Source organism: Plectrocnemia conspersa, unplaced genomic scaffold, assembly GCF_051122295.1.
Source record: "Plectrocnemia conspersa isolate PC_06_02 unplaced genomic scaffold, ASM5112229v1 ptg000003l, whole genome shotgun sequence".
NCBI classification, from domain to species: Eukaryota; Metazoa; Arthropoda; class Insecta; order Trichoptera; family Polycentropodidae; genus Plectrocnemia; species Plectrocnemia conspersa.
In genome coordinates this window covers 3,218,237-3,236,510 of record NW_028277167.1, presented here as the reverse complement: position 1 = coordinate 3,236,510, position 18,274 = coordinate 3,218,237, and the positions used below count along the sequence as shown (strand labels likewise).

The 18,274-nt window shown below is 27.6% G+C and overlaps 1 protein-coding gene across 3 annotated transcripts; it reads left to right on the top strand.

The window, feature by feature from the left end:
* Nucleotides 1-9,239: 9,239 nt before the first annotated feature.
* Nucleotides 9,240-17,114, top strand: nSyb (neuronal Synaptobrevin). Of its 3 annotated transcripts, none has more exons than XR_015809048.1 (7): nucleotides 9,244-9,488; nucleotides 10,063-10,195; nucleotides 10,267-10,345; nucleotides 10,465-10,544; nucleotides 10,656-10,707; nucleotides 15,760-15,902; nucleotides 16,444-17,114. XR_015809048.1 is itself a non-coding variant. In XM_088182673.1 (7 exons), coding segments are annotated over exons 1-7 (474 nt in total). In that variant the 5' UTR covers nucleotides 9,271-9,486; the 3' UTR covers nucleotides 16,458-17,114. The 3 variants fall into 3 exon arrangements, 2 of the variants coding, with proteins under 2 accessions (XP_088038800.1, XP_088038799.1); XM_088182673.1 differs by having other exon boundaries at nucleotides 9,271-9,488; nucleotides 15,789-15,902; XM_088182674.1 differs by lacking the exon at nucleotides 15,760-15,902 and having other exon boundaries at nucleotides 9,240-9,488.
* Nucleotides 17,115-18,274: the final 1,160 nt, after the last annotated feature.

Sequence of the window (18,274 nt, the reverse complement as noted above, 5' to 3'; positions counted from 1 at the left end):
ATCCGGTAAATATTTTTTAAAATATCTCATTTCAGTTAAATCATTTCAAAATACATTTTCACTAGTAAATATATATTTTTGTAGTGAAAATAAAATTTATCTGGCAGGTTCTAGCACATTTATATGATTTCAGATTATTTACATTTACATATTTATCATTATTTATTTACATGTGTTTACAGTTACTATGTATTTTTAAGTCTAGTTATATTTTTATCTAGTTAAGTCCAAATACATTTCCACCAGTAGATATATATTTATAGTAGCGAAAATATAATTTATCTGATAGGCGCTAGTGAAATTATATGCGACCTTAAAATGTATATGAAATGAAAGTTGCCAGTTGCGAAACGTGCCTATGCTGTTCAAACTCAAACTTAATCTAATGAAAGTTCTAAAACTAATTATTGATAAAGTCAAGTCCAAAATACAAATTAAGCCAATTAATCTCTCAGAGGACAATACGCGGAAACAGAAGTACAGACAGACGCCACATCTCGCATATTGCACCATAGTTAGTCTGCACTTGGATTTTACACTATACTTAAAAAATGTTATAGCTACCTTTACCAATAAAACTACCGACTTTTGATTAAAGTATATTCAAATCGAATTTTGGTCAATAGGAGGGCGCAAAAACAATTACCCCTTCTCAGAAGTCAGAAATTCACGTCAAAAGCAATAAAATCGTGTCGGCGCAGTGGGAACGCTCGTTACCGAGCATTCTCACTGTGACCGCGCCGACACGATTTTATTGCTTTTGCCGTGGTTTTTTCACTTCTGAGAAGGAATAATTGTTTTTTTTGCGCTCTCTTATTGGTCAAAATTTGGTTGTAATATTGTTATAAAAAGTTCTAATATGAACGCTAGATAGCAGCAAAGTCACATAATTTCTGGTCGGAAACTCAAAAGTGGTGATACCGACGTGATTTATTTAAATTTAATTAAGACCATCGTAACTTAACAATTTACCCCAATGCACCACTATAAAAAAATAATTGTATTAAATAATAATATAATAAATAATAATAATTAAAATTAAAATTAAAATTAAATAAGAAATAATAATAATTAAAAAATACACAAAAAAAAAAAATTATACACAAAAAATATTATAAATATCAAAATGAAGTGATACGATTTGGACCAGTTTCTCGTAGCTGACATTAAACAGATCAATGTAATAGCAGGTGGTTAACGTCTTTGTATGGAATGTGCTATTTTATGGTTCGTGCAATATTTTCTATTATTAACACTTGACAGGCGAATTTTGGAAATAGGTTAATAATTATGTAATGTGGGAGATTTCTCTTTTCGTTGTTTAAGTGGGCGTTGTGGTGAGATCTAAATTGTGATTATTGGCGCAGGTGGTTGTAAGCCTTTTATGCATGCTATTGTGAAGGAAGATTGCGAATGGAATTTAAAATTATTTTCTAACGGTTCTCGATACAACTTCGACGAGTGCAAATTTAGATAACAACGACTTGAAAATATGAATCGATAGTTTTACAATATATGGTTTAAAAAAATAAAAACAAAAAATCAGCAGGTTTCAATTTGATTCCAGATATGCTAAAAAATACAGGACCTTATCGCACAATATTTGTTTCCAACACATCGTTGAAAACAAATATTTTATTGATACATCGAAAACTATAAAAGTGATACTCGTACATAAAAAATAAAGCAATCTATGATAGAGAATTATAGCCCTGTGTTGATTTTATCAGAAATAGCTAATGTTACTCCAAATCATACTTCAAAAGTATGCTTCAAACCATATAAAATTATACTTGCTTAAGTAACAGTAGTTTTTGAAATTTTGTGATAAAAAATCTCAATTTAAGAAATCATTTAGATGGCATCTACACTGCTTTTGAAAAAGCTTTTGATTAAATTTATCATGCCTTAATTCTCAAGAGATTAAAAGGCTTGCGTTTTCACATTCAATTTATTTTTCAGTTTGTCATCTATATGTTTAATAAAAGCAAGACAATTCGTCTAAATACATTGTCACTTTGGGAATTCCTCAGGGTTCATTAATGTTTAATAATGATATTAATAAAGTTTGTAATTACAAATTTTATACTTTTCACCGTTAATTTGTATCATGAATCAAAAATATCTAAAATGTGGAACTTTTCACCAAACAAACTAATGAAGTTAAATATATATTTATAAATAAGTTATTATATCTTTGTGAGAAAAAAATGTAATTATTTAAAAGTAAGTTAATATTTGGACCGTATCCTTCAATATGTAAAGTGTATATGAGTTACTAAAGATACGGTATTTTATACTCTTTCTCCTTCTTATCCTAATGATCATGAATAGACTATAAGATATATTATCATTCTTCGTCTTGTGAGGTGAAAGCGTCCAAATATCGCAATGTTCCCATGCTTGATAATGATTGATCGTATCAATACCGTAATTAATCGGACGTATGAAAAATATATCGTTATCAATCCTAAAAATATGATTATATATTACAAAAAAAATAATCCTATGAAACGTGTCAAATTTGCTCTCGTTTCGATAATCATACCTAAATTGCTACAAATTACATTATAAATCATTTTCACGTATTAACGATGCGATTTTTTTACCTCGTGGTATTATTCAACAATTTATTAACCGGTCTTGCTCTTGTTTTACGAACTGTAATTCAGATTTGTTATTAATGAGGATGTATAATAGACAATATACACATGGTGTATGTAAAATAAATCACTTTTATGTTGCACTTTCGTATGCTCTTATTAATAATAATTTAAAAGAGAGAAAAAAATGATACGAATTGTGGTGATTTCACGTACTCACCAGAACGTTTATATGCCAAAATTACATACATTGTGGCGAATTATGAAATAATAAATTAATAAAATTCGATATCATACATTAACATTAGGCCAGATGGAATCACGCCGAGCGCATATTCGATACAAATTTAAATGTTATAATTACGGTTCACGTATCATTACTCTTTCGGCAGTTTCTTGATAATTATCTCGTGGATGATGATAGAAAAAATGATAATTTCGAAATGGTACGTGCGTGATTCGACATGTAGATGATGTTATGATGCGCTTGTAAAAATCGAACTGGTATTATGGATAGTATAGATACTGGAAATAAAATGGTATCTAAGTGCCAAATGTATTTTTTAATAGATGTAGGCTTTATAAATTATTAAATTTAAAAAAAATAATGTGCTTCGGATGCTCGGATGATTCAACTCGATTAAGAGTATTTCATCCCTTCTTGGGCCTCTGCTCTTCACGTTATTTATTAATAGCATAAATAAGTTTTTTTCTGTATACAAATGATTTAAAATTATTTAAATGCATTTGAACTGCCACAAACTCTCTGTCGTCCGCCCTTTAGTGACTGTGTTCTTTAACCCGTTTGCCGTGAAAATATTTTGACTAAAGATCTCTGAATCATTTTTGAGATCAAGTGGAGTTCTATCTACTCATAAACTACGTCTGCGATAAATATTCTAATATTCTACTAAACGCATTTTTAATCAAGATCTATAATTTTAAATCATCGATTAACTACATTCTCCATATTATTCGAAAAATTCAGAAAAGTTATTTGAAACACCCTTAGATACAATTATTTTGTCTTGATCCCAGTGCCTTTCTTTTAGGAATGTTGGGATACGATTCACTGAGTTCTCGCAGAAAGTTTTGTGTCGGTAAGCATTTTTTATTTATTGAATAATGCTGTCGATAATTAAACTATTTTATTTTGTGCTCCGGGACTTCTTCGAGAATTATAATCGTCCATTAGAGCAAGGAAGTCCGGACTAGCCGACTTGCATATAGCTGTCGCCATCTGGCTCCATGATACGCTAGAATTGCACATTGATCTGTTAGCTTCATAAGATTCCCATGTCGTCTGGACGAAGTACAGTTACACGAAATAGCATGCTATATCTCTTTCTTTGTTGCGTGCGACACCCCTCCCACTTCTATTTCTAGGGGATCGGCATCAATTCTGGATTGTTAAATGAATAAATTTGATTAACCTACAATATCACTAACTTAATTCCATAATTTTGCTACTTATGTATCTGATTGTTTTTAATATTGCGCAGAATTTCAAAGATTTTTTAAATAAATATTATTATTATAGACATTATTGTGTTCCTACTATTGTTGTTTCCAAAAGCAAAAAAATATTTGTATTTATTATAAGAAAAGAGCATTATTATATAATAAAAATAAAATGGTGAATATTTCTTTAGAAGCGCAGGGTAACACCCTCACGGTGTATGGCTGAGAGGCAAATAGTAGTGGATTCTAATTATAATGTAACGGTAAACCGACGAGCTCGATAGGAAATCTAATGATGCGACCTGTTAAGCATCAACTACGATAAACTAATCATAAAACAAGTGGTTGACTTGATCTTGAGTATTTTTTAGAAAATTATTTTTGAACGTAAAACAATAATCAATTAACAAGATTACCGACTGAATACTTATCATTCATTATTAAATAGTAAAAGATTTAGTTATATTATTATGTTGTTACTATTTTAAAAACATGTATCCCTTCACCTATTTTTTGCCACTTAGTGCTTATTTTATTTCCAATGTCCATATGTATAATACCCAGTACAATATAGTATGGTATTCCGATGTCGAAACATACCAGTGTGTAATTGTCTCGGATTACAGGCCACATCGTACAATCTGCCGTGATCTATGTAATTACGAAGGCTCCGTATTCATTTGATCCCGTGAGCCGATCTATGGGATGCTGGGGATGGGATTCGCATGCGGGATTGGGAGTCTGGGAGTTAATTAACGCAGCGCGATGCATCTCTCTCGAAAAACGGCGTGTCGCGACCACAAACAGGGCTAATCGATGAAAATATTGATAAAAGACGAGGTGAACGCATCGAATAAGAGGAAAATCTGATGAGTTAAACATTAAAAAAACTATTCTAGTATTTTATTTATATAATTTAAATTATATAGCATTGTCAAGTTCACACGATTAATAACATGTTTAAATCACTAATAGTTTTCTAAATTAAATATATAATAAGAGGTATTGAGTTGAATACACTGATTGCATTTTTATACTACGAAGTGATTTATTTCTGCTAGGGGATCCCAGCAAAAAACTACCCTGAGGAAGTATGAGAATACTTCACAGTATTATTTTATGTAAATTATATAACATATGTTATTAACTAATTGTGTTCCAAATTAATACTTTTTTTTTTCTAAAATATATGAAAATGAACTACGTCAAAGTTGCAACAATTTTGCAAATTTTTACATAAAAATAAATATTTTGCATCAAATTTTTATAAAAATTCGTCTTATCCCATTGCGTTGTGAAGTAATGATTCGTCGCCTTTTTGAGGCACGTGATTTTTTTTATGAAATGTATAAACCATCATTATTAATTTTATATAAAAATATTATTTTATGTAACACTCCTTGAAAAGAAATATATTTCAGGATCAAAATTGTCTGGCTAGGTAAATATAAAATCAATCCAATCAAAAGAAATCGAAATATCCGCGGTTGATAGTACAGCAATTAACAAAGATTTTCAACCTGTAATTCTGTTTATTATTGCAAAATTTATAAGTAAAAACGTTACAATATATAGATAAATTAGATAATATAGTAATCAAAGAACTTCCAAAATATACCATTAATTAACATACGAACATTTTTACGGGTGTTTGTTATTTTGAAATTACCTCACTATTTAAAAAACCGCTATGATTCACAGATCAAGAAACCAGAGGGAAAGAGCTACAATTCGGATAAATTATCACCGTATTAGTTTTTTGCAAAATAAGAATATTATTGCATTTAAAAGAATCCCTGAGGAATAAAATCATGAATGAATAAATATGTATTTTTTATTCCTAATATTTTGTGTAAATTTAAAATAGTTGCAATGGTTGCAAAGCAGTTATTTATAATTTAATAATATGTATGTTTAAATGCTTTTATAATTTTTTGTATAAACAGTTTATAAAAAATATCCGTTAAAATTATAATATAATTTGCACTCACCAAATTTTTCGGCGTCCTTTTTCTGCTTACAACTATCACAAACACATTTATTTTTATCACTACACTTATAAGCCTCACTATATCACTATTTATTTTTATTATTTACACTTTTTTTTATCTATTTTAATATTTTATGATACATATAAAAACATTCACACATATGAAGTGGAATTACACAACTTCTGCACATGTATGCTGTATCTTTCCTTATTCCATGTGCAGAACAAACACGACATTTTTTTATCACATATTTCTTCTCACTTTATATTTTTATTGGCTGATGGTTTCAGCTTATCCGAAAGCCTTTTTGATGGATCGATAGCATGGGCACGTCAAAAAACTAGTGAAATGTCTTCCGAATCAATAGATTTCACTGAATTCTGCATCCATCCTTGAGCCTTACTCAAAAGAAAATCTTTGACTTTAATTTAACTGTTACGATTCAAATTTTAATTAACACTGAAAAAATAAAACAATGCGCATTGAAACAAATGAAAAACAATTTGTTTATTCTATTGTTTTTCAAAATATTATGTAACTAGGTAGTGATCGGTTTGTTATTTATTTATTACAGTCCATTATACATTGAGGTTCATATATTTTAAGGTCGGTAGTTCTGGTTTTTTCCCGTGACTATAATCTGGCTGTTATGAAAGGTAGATATCATTCTGAAATCTTTTTTCTTATTTGTTTTCCAAATTTGGATTAATGCGTAATTATGCAAAATATTTGTAATAATAGCTGCGATATAAATCCCAATGTAAAGCTTTATTCATGTTGATGTAAATATAATCAATATTTTTATTTTTATATAAAGAAATTGTTTAATTGTAGTTAAATAAAAAAAAATATATATTTAATAAAAATTAGTTAGGAATGCATTATCGTGCAATATTATAGGAATAAGATTAGTATAATAAAAAAACTGTTAATAAGTATTGTTATTATTTATCTTGAAACCAGTTGTATGGTTTTAAAATTATTTACAATTAATTTTCGTGATGTCATTTTGTCTTGCTTGAACTAGAACTTAATTATTATTTTAATTATCATCAAAAACTTCATTGAGTCTTATCGCATTTGATCCAATATATAATAAACAATTAGGTTTAATAGTATCTCATCAATTAATTAGCAGATGTTGATTGTGTTGACACAGTTGTAAGACTTACAATTTACATATTGATTATTTACAAATTTATATTATCATGTTACACATTGAGGGTCGCAATGGCGGCAAGACCGTATTTAAAATTTTTTACTTCTCGTCCGATAATTTAAAAAAATAAATTTATCTGTTTTTATACTACATTCCCACAGAGGGATGCTTTTTTGTTCTTGAAATGATATCAATATAAATATATATTATAATCGCAAATTCTAATGGGAAAATTTACTCATATACTGTCTCATTCGTATTTCCCGCAAACTATTTGGTGAGTCAGTGTTGCCATTGCATTGGGGTAGGGTTTTGACATTTCGCGGCTGAACGTCAGCAGTGTGTGTGGGTTGGGGTGGTTTGAAGGGGTTGAGGATTCCGCCCTGTATTGATCCCCACTCGGCCTCCGCAGACACTGACGCTTGCGCAATACTCTAACACTGCCGATAGTACAGCCAGCGCAAGCGATATCGGAAAAAGCTCTCGACGCTATATAATAAGTTATTATATCGTTTATATGAAGAGTAGACGTATTGATAAAATAATAAATAAATTTGTAAATATATTGCAAAAATAAAAAAAATAAAATAAATCAGTTTAAATATGGTATTATGAGTATATAAATTAAATAAAATAAATCAGTTTTAATATGGTATTATGATTATAATATATAATAATATCGTCAAATATTTTTTTTTGTATAACACCAAAATATATATTTTTTTATGAAAAAATATGTTTTTTACTAAATTATTTTTAATTTAATTTTTACAAATTCACCGTATCAATACAGCTGCTTTTCTATTTGTATTAATTATTACACATTTAAATATTAATATTAAACTGAAGAAGCTAATTATCAAAAAATTTTAGATTATTGATATGTACGATTTAGTTAAATTTAATTTACATATATTTATTAGTGAGATTAGAAAAATCTAGATAAACCTTATCTATGATGTTCAATCGAAATTATATTTATATAATACTGATTAATTCTGATCTCCAAGACAATATTAAAATTAAGGAACATTAAGGTCCATATAGGATTTGAATCCAGGTCTTTAAGGTCAATAGTCAGCGACTTATACCACTCGTCTATTTCGCCGGTTAGCTTATTTCACTAAGTTAGTTGTCGTTTTCGAAAAATACTAATTAACGTGTATTTTAAACTCTTTTTTAGATATCTTTTAAATTAATATATCTTGAAAGTAATAATTACTTTTAATGTGTATTTTTACTATTTTTTATAATTATTATTAGCTATTATATTTGAATCTGTGGCGTAGCTTGGGTATGTGCCGCCCAGGGCGATCCTTAAAATTGCCGCCCCCCCCATACATTTTTTGCAAGGTCATAAGATCAGCATTTCTTAAAATAATAAATTGGTTATTATTAAGCTCTTGTTATTCGTGGATTTATATATGCTTTAGTGCATTTAGGGCTAAGAACCACACTAGACGATAACATCGCGAATATGCCACCCCCAAGCAAGTGCCGCCCGGGGCGGCCCAGCCCCCTCAACCCCCCCCATAGCTACGCCACTGATTTGAATCTAAAATATATAGAAATACTAACGTACGACTGATAGGTTTATAAACCAAACTAAAACAACTATGCAGAATCAATTAATATTAAATAGTAATATAGGCAGTTGAGCTCACACCTGATTAACACAATTAAATCTTAACCTTAAAATTAAGACAATCAAATTTTCATTGCGATTTTGCACATTTAGTCCAATCAGACCAATACTTTGAATCACCAAAAGTTAAGTTGAGCTTTACGACGATGCAGAGCTATTTATACCTAAATATAATTTTATTATAAAAATTTGTATGACAATGTATATTTATTATATAAATAATAATTTTAACTATATGCAATACCTATTTTGATAATTACATACAAATTCAATGAAATATTTTTTTCTAATTTCGCTTTGACAATAATTTTGAGATTAAACTTTTTCTGTTATTATTATTATTAATTAAATATTAAATATATTTTCACATTAAATTTTCTGACTACAGCTTTCGCGAGCGACACCCTTCGCGCCGACTGTACGCTCGCTTTCCGTAAACTTCGACCATTCTGTCCGGCAGCTTTTCAGCACCCGATACCTCTGCTGAAATAGCAAATTCAATAACCAAGAAAGCCTTCCGGACGAGGCTTTCACCAAACAAACACCAAACGACACCAACACTCTTATTTCTTCATTGAAAAAACAACACCCAGTGCGTCGTACCTGACGAGAGTCGCCTGAGCAAAAATGTGAGTAACCCAAATATTATCCGACGACATAAAATCATTAATAATTAAATACATACACAAAAGCTTTATTATACACTTATAAATAAAAATAATAAGTCATATTTTGTATATATATATATATATGTATATTGTATGTATATATATAATGTGACGTAATTCGATCGCTCTCTCAGAGAGATGACTTTCTATATATGCATATATAATCATATGATAATTATAGGAACTGTTTTATTTGATATTTATTTATTGCTATTTTTGTATTGAATAATATTTATTAAGCGTGAACGCCATTAACGATTGAAAGCTCTACGTATAGTATTCACGCACGCAGCCGTAGAGCTTTCAACGTTAACGCTTTTTTTACAAGCGACTCGCTCAATATTTAAACATATACATATATATATATGTTTTTTTTAACTGAATTTACAATTAGCTAGTAGTGTTTTTTATAATAAATTCAGACCTTCATACTTCACATATAAATTTTGCGAGCAAACACGCGATGCGCTTTTAACGCTTATCGGTCACGATGTTTTTTATTTATTTTTATATTTATAAAATTATATTATTTCAGGGCTACCGAAGGAGGCTTAGCTCCGGAGTCGGCAACGACAGGAGCAGATGGAGAAATTGTTGGAGGGCCAAGGACTCCTCAGCAAGTCGCAGCTCAACGAAGACTTCAACAGACGCAGGCTCAAGTCGATGAGGCCTGTCTTTTCTATATAGTTTTTGATGTAGTTGCAATGTAATTTTTATAAATATAATTATAACATCACAGGTTGTTGATATAATGAAAACGAACGTCGAAAAGGTGCTAGAAAGGGATCAAAAATTGTCAGAATTGGACGATAGAGCTAGTAAGTTATATTTTTTTTATTAAAAAAATATAACTGGGTAACTTTGCGTCTTTGACAATTTTAAACCATTATATGTATAAATCATATCTTTAATTTTAAATTATTCTTATGAACGATAGATGCACTACAGCAAGGTGCTTCACAGTTTGAACAGCAGGCTGGAAAATTAAAAAATAAATTTTGGTTGCAAAATTTAAAGGTATGTAATAATTGGATCAATGCCAATTGTATATATAATTATATATGGCGTTATATAATCTAGTAAAAATGTTATATAATGTTACATTCAAGTATTTTTTAATTTTTATAGATGATGATCATCATGGGCGTTATTGGCATTGTTATCCTGGGCCTTTTGTTCGGTAAGAATTTAACTCATTTGATACATATTTAGAGGCATCTATGTTGTTACGTACATATATGTGAAGACTTAGCAACATTTGCTTCGCATAAATCCTAATTCGCTTCATCTTTCACGACGTTTACAAAACGAACTGAAACAATCAATTCAATCAATCGATTCGTTTCGTGAACGCTCTTTCGTTGAACCCTTCTATCGATTGAAACCAACTGTCTGTTATGCTCTGTTAGAAGCATTTGCCAAATGTGAATATCCCACATATTGATTGTGACATATTCTATGTTGTGTTTGAATGTCGTTTTTTATGTGCGGATCCACCAATTGGATCCAAGTATGAAAATTAGTCACGTGTTGTGTTGTATATTATAAATATATTGTACCTAGATGGAAACGATAATTTAGTAATTGCATTGATTGCAGATAAAACATTCGCATTGCATTTTTCGAATGATGTGTATAAGTTTATTATTCATATAGACGTTTCGATGTTTGATTTGCAATCGAAATGTGCATGATGGACCTTCACATGTTAATATAAACATTAATAAATAAACCAACAACTATATAAACATAACATAACGTCAATATTTACTGATTTATTCATCGACATCAATACTCATTTCATAACCATCACATTCAAACAGTTCATAATTATATATGAATCTTTTTTATAGGTTTTAATAAATAACTTGTATTTTTTATACTTGTGTATAAACGAAGAAACCCAGTACGAAAGTAACAAAACCACAAAATACATACACTATTGTATTAACCACAAACTAAACAAGACAGATACACAAATTGAAACATAGCATGTTATCGATCAGTTTGCTTACTTTGTCCGTTTATTATTTTTTTTATTGTAAAAGATAAATAATTTAGGGTTACAATGCTGCACATGTGATGCAGTTGGGTGTTGACACTCAGTATTTTATTTATAAAAAAATGTTACTTTTATACTCGGTTTCTCCAATCGGCTGCTGCTTTCGCTTGTGTCGACGCTTATAGCTTATGGTGCAGTTGTTGGAAACGAAACACTGTGTGCTATATAAAACTATAAATCATCAAAGATAAAATAATCAAAATAAATCAGAATGAGTAATCGTTACGGAGACGCATAAATTAGTTTTGCATAAATTATATAGTACGCGTGAAATTAAAAATTCTAGATTTTTTATTTAACTTCAGTAAATATTGCAAAGTATAAATTGATACACGAGCGGTCGTTTCAGCGCTTCTCAAAATTGATTTTCGACGAAAAAAGAAAGCTGATCGATTTGATTTCAACGGCTGTCGCCGTTTAAAAACTTGATTAATGGATCACATCATTAATTATGTAGAAAATGATGAAAAAACACTGACACGTTGACACATACACGTTCAATGAACATTACTACGGTTATTTAGCTGACCAGCGTTTCTCAAACATTGCAGTCCAATAAATTTATAATTATTCAAGCAATGAGCTTTTTAGTTTCATCAAATTATCATATAATAAAATAATTTATATTTATAAATTATAGTTTCTAAGTTTAGAAAATATGCAATAGAAAAATGTGGTACAAAAATTCTTTCTCTATTCAATCAAAAAAAAAAATCTTTATACTTGTATATAATTAAAGTTTAATATATTCAAACATATGTTTAATGGTATTTTTTATATGAGTTAAGTTCATTAGACTAAATGTTTGACACTTTTCTAAAACTGTTTTTTTAGTTGTATATCAATTTAATTTTTCATATAAAATATATTATTTTTGATAATTTAATTTATTATTAATTATGAGTTTTAGTAAATTATCAATATTTATAAAAATATCCACACGTGATATTTATTTTGCAAAAAATACTTTATTTTAATAATATCATGGTTGGCAATATTAATATTTATATAATACATATAAGTCTATATTTGATTCAGACACTATAGTGAAAAAGTGCTCTTTTTAAAATTTATAAATAAGAAAGAGATAGCAATTTTTAAGTTATACCCTTAAATTTTTACCTTGCAAATTAAAACATAAATACCATTAACATAATCGTTAACACTCTTTTTAATAATTTGGACAATCTTATTAAAATTAAATTATTTGCCTAATTTTTATGTTTATATAGTAAAAGTTATTGAATTTATATTTTTAATTTATAAGAAGGGCTTAGGTTAAATTTTGTAAAAGTAAAAATATTTTTATAAAAAAAATATATTTATTAAAAAAAATATTTTTATGTGTGAAAGTGTAAAGATAAGTTACATATATATAAAATATAAAATATAAATATCATATAAACCATTTGATAAGAGGTAAAAAAAGCAATATTATTTATTAAATATATTTTTAAGAACTACTAAAATTTTTTAACGACATAAAATCTATAGTTACAGCCTATTTTATACATAGGATAATAATGGCGCGATATATTACATTTATTTCATCTCTACATTTTTTATAAAACACGTAAAATATTAATTTGTCAAAAGAATCGATAGTCTTAAAAATAAATATTTTTAGAAATATACCAAAAAATTGAATAATTGCGTTGCAGTTTTTTTAATTTTTTAATTTTTTATAAATCTAAATTTATTTTCTAAGAACAGTTAAAATAAAGTCAAGGCGCTGACATTTATTATGTGGTCGGAAAAGGTTTTTGCCGATTCTAACCGCGCGCTTGTCGGCCATTGATTGCCGTAGTAATAGTATGATACTTAAAACTTGATCTTAACAATCAACTTCGTAGCTAATGTCTTACCACTACACACTCTATAAAAATGTGTACGGAAGTACGTAAATTATAATGTATTTTTAAACCCTTTAATACTAAACATTTTTTATTGTGTAATAAATTTATATTAAAAATCAGTTTCCATCTCAAAAAGCCTGACTAGTAAAGGGTTATTATAGTTGTTACTTTATTACTTATTAGGAAACATAAGTGATAAATATAGTTTATAGTATTTCAAAAAAAAATTATAAAGCAGTACATATTAATAAAAATACATCTAGAAACAAAGCATTAGTCAGTGAAAGAAAAGGTTTTTTTTTAAATTTACACTTTTTCAGAAAGACGTTTTTAAAGAAATGGTTGTAAAATTCAGCAAAAACAAACCAATGAAATGCTTTTGTTAAGATCTGCCTACAGGCATTGATATATTTTTTAATATATCTAAATGTAACATTTTCAAAGTCCATTTCTAAGGGCAGTAGAATTAAAGTCGATTAAACATTTATTAACTGCTAGGAAAAGCTAAGTGCCTATTTTGACCGCGTGCTTGTTGGCCGTTGACCTCATTTTCTTGGCCTTAACAATCCTATGTGTTGTAACTATATTTTAAATGATAAATTAATTTTATTGCATTGTATTTTTGTAAAGCTGTATATAGCAATAAAAATACATTTGCAAATAAAGCACTAGTTGGCGAAAAAAGCGTTATTCTTAAAAATACACTTTTTTAAAAAGATTCATATAGAAAATGAGGAACAATTAAATTCTGTTGTGAAGTTGTAATTACCAACTGAGATTTTTAAAAATAGTATAGATTTTAATATATTATTTAGAAGGAAAGCTTTTATAAGCAGCAAAATCAAAGTCAAGAGCGACGTTTAAAATTTATTATATGGTCAAAATTATTAGATACCGATTAAGACCGCGCGCTTTGCCGTAACAGTCATACCTACAACTTGATCTTTAGGTACTAAATACTAAATACCATATACTTAATCCTACAAAAATATATGTATGAGTATGTAAAAGCCGCTTCTTAAACTATGTATTTTTAACTCTTTGGTTGCCAAAATACAATATGTCGTTTATTTAAGATAGATTTAAATATTTACATTAGCGCATAAACATATTTTTTATTAGTAATAGATCGATATTTATATAGCCATCCTAAAAGTATTAGCAACAATGAGTTTAATTTTGTTGTGTATATATATATATATATGCTTTGCCCACACCGGATGTTCATATTCTCAATTTTCCCCTGAGGATGGCTGGGCGAATCTGGCCGAAACGTAGGGACCATGATTCCACACGGAATCAAAAAAGTACGCAGAGTAATCCGACTCCTAGAAATATTAACCATATATATATATATATATATATATATATATATATATATATATATATATATATATATATATATATATATATATATATATATATATATATATATATATATATATATATATATATATATATATATATATATATATATATATATATATATATATATATATATATATATATATATATATATATATATATATATATATATATATATATATATATATATATTTATATATTATAATTTTAAAATACAAGCAAATATGTAATATTTCTTTAATTTTAACTGAAGGTTGAATACAAAATTTTGTTACAACAACATCTGTAAACTGTTATGTTTTTTAAATCAAAAATTATTTTTATTCTTTGTGATAAATTAGGGAAAAAATTAGAAGACTATTTAAAAAATGTGCATTCTAAGCATTTTACTAATGAACTCTTAGGTTCAAAATCGATTGCTATTATATGTTATTTTTTTTATGTTTATTAAAAATATTTAAGCTATAAAAATATATTTTTCATATTTTTCTACAATTATTAACTCGTTGTATATAATGTTTATAAAATAGAGCTTTTGTAAAGTACTGTTCAAACGTGACAAGTAATTTAGTCTAAAATCACATGGTTATTATTCAGAATGTATGTAAATATATTTACTAGTTTTGGGTAACTATTACACTTGACGCGTATGAACAAATAAAGTTCACGATTTCCAGATTATTGTAGTGTTTTTGACTTTAAACATAAAGTCTTATTTTATTAGATAGACAATGCTATGTTATATAGTTACGTCTATCTATACTCACTCTCTTTATCTAGTGCTTTTGTGAAAGCTTTAGTTATGTACAACACATAATATTTTACATGTTTTGCATTATATATTTCTATTCTGCGCTAAAGTTTGAGAAGCGTCGGTCATTTGGTTGAACCCCATAAGCAAAAGCGTCATAACCACCCCTATTCCATCGCACTGCTTATCGCCTTTCAGGTGATAACATAAAACAAATGTTGAATTAGTGCATTACCGTGGCATGCCGACGTTAGGGGATATCAACCCTGGCAATGAGATTCCCAACGTTGACATTGGTAATACCACTCCCAACACATTACCCGCAATACCGACAGCACCTGGTAAGTAACATAAACTCTTCTACTACATACTTAAAAATCCCCAAACAGAAAAATTAATCTAAGATACAATACTTTTAATACCAAATCACAATCGGATACACATAATGACACAAACCAATTTTTTAAATATTTTTTCAAAATTTTAAAAATCTTAGATTATTTTAAAATGATTGTTTTTATGTATATATTGCTTGTACTAAATCATCAGATTATATAATCTGATGATTTAATACATCCGAGTGTTGAACATATACCATTATATATAATAAATGTATATTAAATGTAAAAACATAATGGAATGTCAGTGTTTTGAATCAATGTTAAATGTTATGTAAAGTAGTTAAATGTTGATTGCTTTAAATGGAAAATATATATAATGATATTAATATATGTATTTGAAGTAAAATTATTGGTATTTAAATTAATGCGTTTTTATATATGTTTTAGTGTGAATTGGTAAGTATCATGTATTTGTAATAAATACAAAATTCAATAAAAACACATATTTATAATATATCTAATTCATTTTGAACATTTTCAGGAAACTTCCTGTAGATTAACCCAACATGTTATATGCAGCTGAACTCTCAATCACCAACTTAATACTTAAATAAGTTTCATCGTTACATTTAATGATCTAGATGAAATCTATATGTTTTGGATTGTTTCCATAAAAAATATATACACATTGATATTTGTGGAAATTCAATCTGATTAAAAACAATAATAATTATAATGAAAAAATATATAATCGCATTTAACTTTGTTACTATTTACTAAAATAACTTTAATGAAATCATAATCATCGCTTTAATGTCGATATTTAGCCTTTGGAGCTTTTACGATTATTGTTTTTGATATTTATAGTTCGTATTGATTGTATAAAAAAATAATAACTCCAAGCTAATCGTTAGAGAAGAAATTGTCGAAAAACAATTGTATTGTAATGTTATGTATGTGGTTGCATAATTTCTGATCTTCCAAATTATTATAAATCATTTTTCATATAGACGTAAAGCTTTTGTATGTTTAGTTTAAATTCTGTTATAAATAGCAACAACGAGATCAATTAAACAAATTATTATATACGCATAGTTGAATAATCTATTACTTACATACATATGTGTATATCATCGAGGTGATATTTATTTTAGTGTTACATTAATGTCGTTGTCAATAGTATTTCAATAAAAAATGAAAAAAATCACACAATTTTAGCTTGTGTTTTTGTTTCAATTATTATAATACTTTTCAGTAAATGTAAATACATAATATACTTTTTGGATCTTTTATACTGAAATAACAATAGTCGAGAGCAATAAAACGACAAAAAATTAACTACATAGCCCATTATTGTTTGGCAATAGAATAGATCGATTAATAAAATTTCTACTTATATAACTAACTGATGTATAAATTTTATAGTGGGTGTAGATAAAAAGGAAAAAAGACTAGTTCTTTATCTCTGTTCTTGAAATGTATAAATAAAAACGAGGTGCAGTCAATTAGTATCTTTTGGACGAATTGTGTGGTTACTGTATATTTATTAATACTATATAATAATATACAATATGTGGTACATAAAACGAAAAATATATATATATATTTATTTATTTGGTGAATAAACACCCTGTTTCGCGATGGCCTAAGATATATTCAATTGCTATATTGCATTAATTGATTTTGTTGTAGTTGTTAAGGTTAAAAACTTTGATGTAGATGAAAGTTCTATTTCAAACGTATATAATAAATATATTATTGAATACATATATATTTGAAAGATATAATAATAATTATAATAAAGTTAAATCTTACGAATTGTATGATTTGTTTTGTTGAAAATAAACACAGTTTTATTGGCTCTTTTTATTCACACTATATCCTTTTGTCTGTCAGTGTCACGTGTTAAGCTCAGTTAAAGGCTCCCAAACGTTTGATCTAATTTTCATTTTTACATAGCGTCCCCCTATAGACAATAATGTTAAATAATAAATATATGTAATTAATGAATTAACACGTTATTGCTTAATCTTCCCACATACAATTTAAATTCAATTTTATTAATTGCAAACAAAATTTAACACCAAGTTAACGAATGGCTTGAAATATGAATAAAGTTATTTTTTATCGAATTTTAATGGCTAGTAATATGATGTTGTAAATATTATATATTTTTTCATAGATTTTAAGGTGTATTTAAACTGTTATGAAATAAATTAGCACTGTATTTCATTATATTGTTCCAAGTGTTCCGTATACATATAATATATGAAGTGGATTGAACCAAAATTGATATCGAAATTGAAATAAAAATTAGCTGTTTTCTGGCTGCTTTTTGAATGATAAAATACGGCTTTTTCCATTTATCCTAC